Below are 9,235 nucleotides of genomic sequence, written 5' to 3' on the forward strand. Positions count from 1 at the left end.
ATATATATGTGTATATATTATTTAACGTGGGTAACTGTATCATATCCATGCTAATAATAATAATAATAATAGTTGTTATCATTATAATAATGTATTAAATAAGTGAAGGCAGATTCATATAAATATTATAAAAATACTCTAATAACTTTTTCAGATCGATGCATTTAAAGTATTGTATTACTTTTTTAATATATGATACATATATTGTTAATAACAATAAAATGATAATTATATACATAATTTTACATGATCATTACATAATTTTGTGTCTTGTTATGATTGAATATACATGTATAATGAAGTGCAACAATGTTCTGCAAAAATGTAATTCATCAATAAAATAAAACTGTTGTTATTATCAATTTAAGGTATGATTTTATTACCATTGATAATGATACAATGATACTAAAACAAGAAAAAATATTATTTTGAAAAATGATTAGAAATATTAGTAATAATAATAGTTTTAGTAAATAAGTTATGATTAGGACTGCAATAAAATGTATATCTGTTTGATTCTAGTTTAGAGTATTTCACACTCACTGTCCCCCATCCACTCCCGCAGACTCACCTGGTGGCGTTGGAGGCGGAGCTTTCTCACATCCAGGAAGCGAGCCGCCACCAGAGGAAGTGCATCGCCGAAGTCCTCAATGGACTGATGAAGGACCTGAGCGAGTTCGGCGCCATCGTGGGTACTCAGGACATCAGACTGGTGAGTGCGGATGCGCGTGTGCAATGGAGGATGAAAGGAAGACACGGGCATTTAAAATTCTCCAAAAGGTTTCCTATTTATAGGCGCGCTTTTCAAATATTCATCAGCCTCATGCACGTTAAGCAGTTGGAGCCAAAATTGCACATATTTAATTATTTAACATACTGTCTTTCCTTTTCCCGGCATATGAACACCATGCCACGATTACACTGTATGTATACAACAAAGCTTCAAAATCATAATTTGTGAACAGATGGAATGCATAACAATGAGTGGAAACAACACTATTTGTGTCATTTTATGTGCTGTACTGTACTACTGTATACAGTATGTACGTGTGTTCCAAAAATATGTCATGGCACCGAACAAAAACAATAAAAAAAATATGCATACTGAAATAATGAACTTGTCTCAGTTTAGGGGCGGAAGGAAATTTGCATGATAAGCAAGTGAAGCTTCAACGTGACCATCTAGTTTCTCGATGTTGAAGCACGGTGTCCTAAAATATCCATGATGAAAGAAGTCATATTTAGCACGCAGTTGTATATCATCGGACATAATCTGGCGACTAAGAGTCACTTTGCATCGTTTGTTCCGTAATGTGGTCCAGCTGGTATGAATCTAAAGCTGGCGGCGATCTGGCTAGCCGACACGAGCGACGTGGGGCTTATCCTAACTCATGCCTATTTGAGTTCGAAATGTTTTTGTGTCCCTATACCCCAGTGTGTCTTGCTCGGGTTTTCTTTTTGACGACATCCTGTTTCCCCCAGTGTAGAGCAGAATGATTTCAACGACAAACAAACAAAAAAAAAGGAAGAAAATAAATACAATTAATGAAAAATCTGTGGCTTCATCCTGTGCGCTTGTGCGAGTGGATGAAAAAAAAAATCTTTGCCTCTTTGCATATTTTATTGGCAAAATGGGAACATTTAGGGGCAGTCTGGAGCCCTGTTAAATATAGAAAAGATGTACTTAGATAATGATTCAATTAAAATGTTTTGCACATAAATGTTAAATAAAAATTCTACCGACAGTATATATGCAGTATAAATACAAAAGTGTACAAACTTTACAAATCTTTCATGCAAATGTATCATACCCAAAGGTCAAATGCAAATGAACTGCACTGACACAGTCATTCTTTCATGAACCCCAAGTGGTCCGAGTACCACAATTTGAGAATCACCGAAATGATGGACCAGTCAAAATCAAGGTGGCTTTAGCTTGGTTAAAGAACAAAAATCATAAAACTTTGAAACATATCATCGGCAAAGTCACACACACCAGCTTTAATTCTCTGCCAACCTTTGTTATGGAGGATTTAAAATTAATTTGAGTTTGAATAAAGTGGGTGGAGAATGGCCATCTGTGTGTTGCTCTGTGGACGGATGCCAAAGTGCTTGCCATTACGTTCAGGCAACAATGATTAAACTCAATATAAAAGGTGAGCACAAGCCATACATTTTTGTTTTCATCAATTTATTCGCTGTCATGTGAAAATGGATTTTTACCCTTCCTCTGCGGTGCAGTTCAACTAACTTTCTCACTCAATCACCTTCACGTGTGTGCGCAGTCCACAGAGATCACGGGTGTCATCGAGGAGGAGTTCACGCTTGCCCGCCTGTACATCAGCAAGATCAAGTCAGAGGTGAAGTCCATGGTGAAGCGCTGCCGGCACCTGGGCAGCCTTCAGGCCGAGTGCCGGCACAAGATGGAGGAGACGGGCAGGGAGCTGTCCTCCTGCCACCTCCTTGTCGCACAGGTGGGATGCAAGTCAATGTCACCACATAGCTAGCACACTGCAAAATTGATTGTGTCTCCTCTCACTTGCATTCCTTTTCGTGATATGAAACAACCTGCAAGCATACGCGTTGAAAACACAAGAGAAATGCGCTCCCTAAAAGGTGTTTGTAATGGCGCAATGTTATACAAAAACATTTAAAATAACAGAAAGGGTCACAAAGCACCAACACTATGCTTCTAGCATGTACACAATCATCAACGTTACATAAACTACTGTATTCTGTAGTTAACTTAACACAAATGACTCTCTTTTTCCATTTGGCTCATCAATAGCATTACGGTAATTTCTCAAACCTCAAAACTCATAGCTGAGCCTTTTCCTTGTAGGTATGTGCAGTAAGTCTGATACTTCTATCAAAAAAAGTGCTGATAGAAGACGTTGCTTGCATGCATTCAAGAGCAAGGCATTCTGGGAGGTCTTTTTTTTTCTACAGCAGCCATCTTGGGAGGTTACACTAGCATAATTGTCTTCGGAATCCAAACGAAACATTGATCTGTTTTCGTTTAGCGTTCTGAACTGGAATTTTGAATTCATCCTTTGATAACTAAACGATGCTTTTAATTACAAGTGCTGTATATTTAAATCCGGGATATATATTTATGGCATACATTCTTTATTATAGTTTCACATGCAGTTACAGTAGTGCTAGATCAGTTGTGTTTAAATATGTGTAAATCCTCTCGAGGTGATGGTTGGGGGAGCGGGCATGCAAATGGTTGGCTCGCCCTGGGCATTTGCAACCCACGCCACAGCCAGGGAAATGAACATGCACATGCATCAGTTTCCATATTTAATGGTTGATGCACCTCTCAGCAGAATAGAGGAACATAACAGCCTTGTGTGTCCATGTGTCAAGCATAAGTCAGTGCTCCATCAAGCTGATTGTCAGCACGAACGGCATCCGCCTGAAGCAGGGCCAAAATACTATGTAATCCTGCAAAGTGGCTAACACACGGGAAAGATTGCTGATGAATGACAGTGGAGGCATAACAAATACTTGCGTTGCGACAGGAGCAAGTGTCTCTTTAAGCGGAAAGTGTTTGTGAGAGTCACAGTCAGAAATAGGAGTCCATTTGCAAGTTACAATCTACCATACACTAATAGTGGCCTCTACTCCAGAAATTGCCACGCTTCCATTTATTGCCAGCTACGTTATCCCCTTAAGCATTTGGACACTTCACCTCAGATGAATGCCTCCTTCAAGTAAGTTTTTTTTGTACTCTCTGCAATTGAGTAAATAGCATGATCATTATGGCACTGCACTGCGCATACCCTGTTGGGCTCATTATCGGACTCTGAGGCGACTGTATTTCATGTCGTGTAAAGTTTATTGGACACATTTATTCCTCATTCATGTTCAAAATGACAAACCAATTTGTGCTCACTGAAATGGAAAGCATCCACGATAAAACACCTTATACGACTGGATTGTCTCCTTATAATGGGTGGTCTAATAAATTTCATAAGCGCTGTATAGTAAACAGGTGAGAAAAATTTGGACAGAGCCTTTATTCTTTAATCCGATTGTTCTGTAATGTTTGTTGAAATGACTTTTTTTCCCTTAAAATTGGTTGACTGAAATTATTTAATAAGTTTTTTAAAATAATATTGAAATGTATTTTCTTATTGAGTAACTGGGTGATTAGTTCGGTCGATTTACAAAACATATTCATATTATTAATTTTGTAATGTTCCCCCTCAAAATTGGTTCACTAAAATGTGTTTAAACATTTTGTAATCATTTTTAAATTCATTTCCTTATTAAGTAACTGGCTTATTGGTTTAGATTTCCAAAACATGTTTGTCATGATTCTTCTTTGTTTTGGTGTCAGTCTCCAGCTGGAGAGTGGGCGTTCCCTCATGAGCCACACCTGACACGAATCATCCTTGTCCTCTATCTGCGTTTAAAAGCCATGCCACGCCACGCCAACAAACTGGCTGTCGGATTATTCTCCTGGCTCAATTTTCCATACCTTCACGGCCTAGCTGGCAGTCGGAACTTGTATCACTCTGAACACCAATTCATGAAACACAACGGCAGGGTCACTACTTGCTACAATACTACATTGTATAATGAAAGACAAAAAACGCTCTAACCATCATTGCTCAGTGATAAAGTTCATGTGTCGACTATTCAACTAGTTGGATAAACCCCCGCTGTATATATTTTTTACATGCAATCACATGTACAGAAAGAAGTGTTTTTTTGTCTTGACGAGAAGCCAGAAGAGAAAGCTTTGTTGAAGGTCACTATCCAACGCTATTCCCCTTTTCGGTGGTCTCTGTTACTGACACTTTTATGCCAAGATGATGAAAGGTCCTCATGGGGTTTTAAATACATTCGCTTGTGTGTCTACTAATCACGAGTCTTTGTTTATCACTTTATTCTGTGAACTCACATTCAGTATTCAGCACTGAGTCAAGTGTTAATTGCCCCGTGCGTACAAGATAAATACTTCTTAACTGTTCTCTTGAGGGCCTCTCAAACTCTTTCCGTTTCTTCCCAGCATGAGGCCAAGATCCGCTTGCTGACCGAGTACGCTCAGGACGTGGAACGCGAGAGGAGACAACTGGAGGAAAGCTACGACTCCCTGGCGCAGGAGCTGGCCCAGGTCCAAGCTCGAGGTACAGAAATATATTAAAGTTGAGAAAGATGGATGTTGAATCCGACAGTGTAATGTTAGCAAATGGAATGTCATGGTTTTTGGAGATGCAGACAGTCACGGAATGAAGAGGCTTAACAATTGTCAAGTAGGGTTTGTTGTAAATATTGCTGGACTTGATTTTGGGGAATTGCGCAGAACCTATTTGCAATGAGCAGCCAGATCCATTCATATGTCACAGTAACTTTTTTGCTCTGTGTATAGTTAATCTGGAAGATGTTTTGGGATCTCTGATCATAATGATAGTTGTTAAACTCCCAAATTTTTGTTTGACTTTGTGAGGCATATTTTTCCTAGAGAAAACTCCAAATTAGGTAAACGTGGTCATTGGATATGTAGCAACATCCAATACAGCAAATTTTACTCCAAATCTGCCTTTATAAAGGTAATAATGCTCATCTTTGAATGAGTGATTTCCATATTGGCTCCTTAGTAATAAACAAAATCCATCAATGTATTTTCTTTAGCATTTGCAGGTGAGAGGGAGACTATTCCAGCTATCTTTGGGTGTTGCTGGGTTCACCCTGGACTCGTCACCAGTTAATCTCAGGGCGCACATAGACAAACAACCATTCACACTCATATTCACATCTTTGGAAAATATCGTTTTCAACCAGACTGCTTATATAAGGAATATATAAAAAGTATATTACGCTGACTACATCAAAACTAGACATTATTATACTTATTAAAGCCACATTTTTTTCTTCAGTACAGCTCTTACTCATGCTCAGTAGATGGTGAATCCCAGACAGAATGCCAGTGAATATAAAAAGTGCCTTTTAAAGCACAACACTGCAACTCACGAGTCCCTGAAAGGCGAATCTAATTAAACGCGAGGGCATATCAACATTTACTTTACCCGTGCTGTGTTTACACATTCTCCTTTCTTGCTGGCTCTGCTTGATGCCTAAAAAAACGACAGCGCAGCAATCAAACGCGCATTTACACTCTATGGAGAATGAGGGTCTTATCGATATCTGCTGAGCAGAAGAGCAGATTTAAGGTGTGATAAATAAGCGCTGAGAGCCAATCCAGTCCAGGCAAATCTCCAGAGAGAATAGTATACCTACGTTCAGCACAATGTGTGACATTTTAGCGAGTGCTGTTGGCAAGCAGGCAGAATTAAATGTAGAAGACAACAAAAATCTAAAAAATAAATACAGTGGTGACGGGGAAAAAAATGCTGCACAGGTTGACTCGCCTGAGGCAATGCGAGCACTTGTTCCTGAGGTCCTCAACGTTGGATTAGTTCAAGAGGACCAACTACCGTATTTTCCCCACTATAAGGTGCTTCAGAGTATAAGATGCACCTTCAATGAATGGCCGATTTTAAAACAGTTTTCATTTATTGGGGGGTACCGCATTATAAGGCGCATAGAATAGAAGCTATAATAGTGACTGCGTTTACGTTATGCATCCACTAGATGGAGCTACGCTAAAGGGAATACAATACAATGCAAAGCAGCTTTATTTATATAAAGCTTTCACAACCGCTGAAGCTGTAACAAAGCACTTTACAGAACTTTTAAAATACTACGTCCAAGAAATCACAATATTGATCATATAGAAGGCACATCAGATTATAAGGGGCACTGTCGGCTTTTGAGAAAATGGAATGCTTTTAGGTGTGCCTTATAATGCGGGAAATACGATAAATCAATATGGTATCTACTATGACCTCAAAGGTCAACTAAAACTTCAAATCGTCATCATTTGCGAAATGTTTTGATTCCTAATTGGCTTTTTTTTTAACTTGTTTATTTTAAATAGAATTTTGTTGATACGACAGAAATACTTTAAGTGTAAATGTGCATTGTTGTATCTATCCAAACTAGCCAGCCACTCACATCCAATACGACAAACACCGCAACAAAATAGTGGACGCATGTATAACTGTAAGAAAAAGTATTCTCTTCAAATTCTGGTGAAAACTATCCTCCGTTAATTGCTGGGTAAAAAGTTTTGTGCTAAAAGCAACCAAAGCATTGTAATAAATGTATTTCTTCTTCAAAATGGAAAAATAAAATCTGTTTTAACGTAACTAATTATAACTCATCAGACCACACGGCATTTTATTCAGAAATTGAGGTCATGTTTGGTTCAAAAAGACTCCACACACTAGGAGGTAGTCTTGTGGGTGGAAATGGTTGTCAGTCAAGCTGACTGCTTTGACCTCTTTTAGCCACAAGACAGAGAGCTTTGTTTTGTCTTAGTGAGTGTATACGTGTACCTGTGTGTGACACAGAAAAATCCCAGAATCCCTCCCAGGAACGTGCAGATAATGCTACATGCTGCAAAGGGGTGGGGATACACACTCAAAGCCAGGAGCCATGTCAACAATCAGAAAATCCAGTCATTCTATTCTGTGCGTGTGTGTGTCTGTGTGTGTGTGTGTGTGTGTGTGTGTGTGTGCGCGCGTGTGTGTGTGTGTCTTATAGAGACCGTGAGGCCCTTGGCCAGCGAGCAGAATGGCTCTGTCCAGGGATGCCGTGACATCCAGGTAACCATGACAACAACAAGACAAAGTAACCTCATGCAGCGGCCATTTTTCACATCGCTATCAGCTAACTGCAGACTGCCAGTGTTTATGTGCATGTACGCTTTGCTTTACTACAACAGCGTGGGCTTTGTTTGGAATTCCGTATTTATTCTGTGTGTTGCTCCGCTGCTCGAGTAAACTGATTCGCTATTTGTTCAGTATTGTCTGACAGACACCACCGACGTCATGGTAAATGCGAAGCGATTTTTAAAATGTTCGAGACCCCACACATGATGAAGAAGAAATCGTACAATTACCCCACGCACGTAACAAGTCTCATCCCCCAAACCAGATGTCCATCATAGCAGCAAGAATGACATGTGAGAGACAACATCAGTGTAGTGGTAGAAAAACTAGAAATTGCTTCAGCTCACTTTCTGAGTGCTTCGTCTTTGCTTTCACACCACAATCACTCAACTCTGGGTAATCTAGGCACATAAAGATTTGCTATTGTGACCATTGAACAGGTTTAACTTGTACAATTGTCGGTCCCGAATGTTTGGCGTAGCAAATCAGGGACGTAAAATCCCTCTTAACAAGCAGCAGATCGTGGGTATTTGCTTTGAATAACCTTTTTGAAAGATTCAGGAGAGGGAAAATACTGTGCTCCGTGGACTCTGCTTCAACAAAAAACATTTTCTACAATTGCACATTCGTCATCTGTCTTTAATCAGCCTAACCTGCTACAAATCCCTCCCTGTACAACCACACAAGTCTTTTGTTCCCTTCAAACTGCATAATTTATTCGTACCATACTTTAGTAATACTTAAGCCCCTTTCACAGAGCCTGTCAAAGCAGAATTTTTCCCCATCTTTTTCGGTTCTGTGTTAAAGGCACAAACTAATCACGGTGTGAAGGTGGCTTGCATGCCAAATGGGTAGTTTGTTTCAATTATTTTGATACCTTTTCCAACATTTGACCATGGAAACGCAGTTAAAAAAATATGTGTGCATCACAGGCAAAAATGTTGAAAATTGAACACCAAAAGGCCTTGCTCCAGGTGCTAAGCTACATGCTCTCAGGTGCTGTGGGGAATTTTTCACTCCAAGCCCACCAACTAATCACTAGATGGAATTTTTTAAGTCCTAGTTGACAACGACAACAAAAGAAGTCCTCTAAAAATGCCTTGAAAGTGATGAGGGGAGCGAGTGAATCGTGTTTTGGGGATCGCTGTTCACCCAGGAACTCATTATCTGCATAATGGAAAAGGTACTTTAGTCACAATCATCTTGATTGAAATATTTTTGGGGTTCTTACAAATTGGTAGGAACAGTTTAGTGAAATCGCTTGTTTTTGTTTCTCGCTGTACTGTTAGTTGGTACAGAGAGGATCAGTTAACCTTGAAAACTCGTCATGGACTTCTTTGTGTACTCAAACAAACAATACCCAACTGCCAATTGGTAAGGGGACTTATTTTTTTTTCTCATGGCGGGTCTTCTTCTCTCAGAGGGCTCTGGAGCAGCAGATGGAGTCGCACCGCGCGGCGCACAACGATCAGCTCGGCCACCTGCGC

General features: G+C 39.6%; 1 protein-coding gene across 1 annotated transcript in view; it reads left to right on the forward strand.

The window, feature by feature from the left end:
- Positions 1–9,235, forward strand: part of kif5ab (kinesin family member 5A, b) — a 73,795-nt gene that overhangs the window by 50,670 nt on the left and 13,890 nt on the right. The window contains exons 15-19 of the mRNA XM_019861031.1: positions 566–712; positions 2,286–2,474; positions 5,024–5,141; positions 7,621–7,682; positions 9,170–9,233. Of these exons, the coding sequence (XP_019716590.1) occupies positions 566–712; positions 2,286–2,474; positions 5,024–5,141; positions 7,621–7,682; positions 9,170–9,233 (580 nt within the window). The remainder of the gene's footprint in view (positions 1–565; positions 713–2,285; positions 2,475–5,023; positions 5,142–7,620; positions 7,683–9,169; positions 9,234–9,235) is intronic.

Source organism: Hippocampus comes, unplaced genomic scaffold (genome assembly GCF_001891065.2).
Source record: "Hippocampus comes isolate QL1 unplaced genomic scaffold, H_comes_QL1_v1.1 scaffold40, whole genome shotgun sequence".
Lineage (NCBI taxonomy): Eukaryota > Metazoa > Chordata > Actinopteri > Syngnathiformes > Syngnathidae > Hippocampus > Hippocampus comes.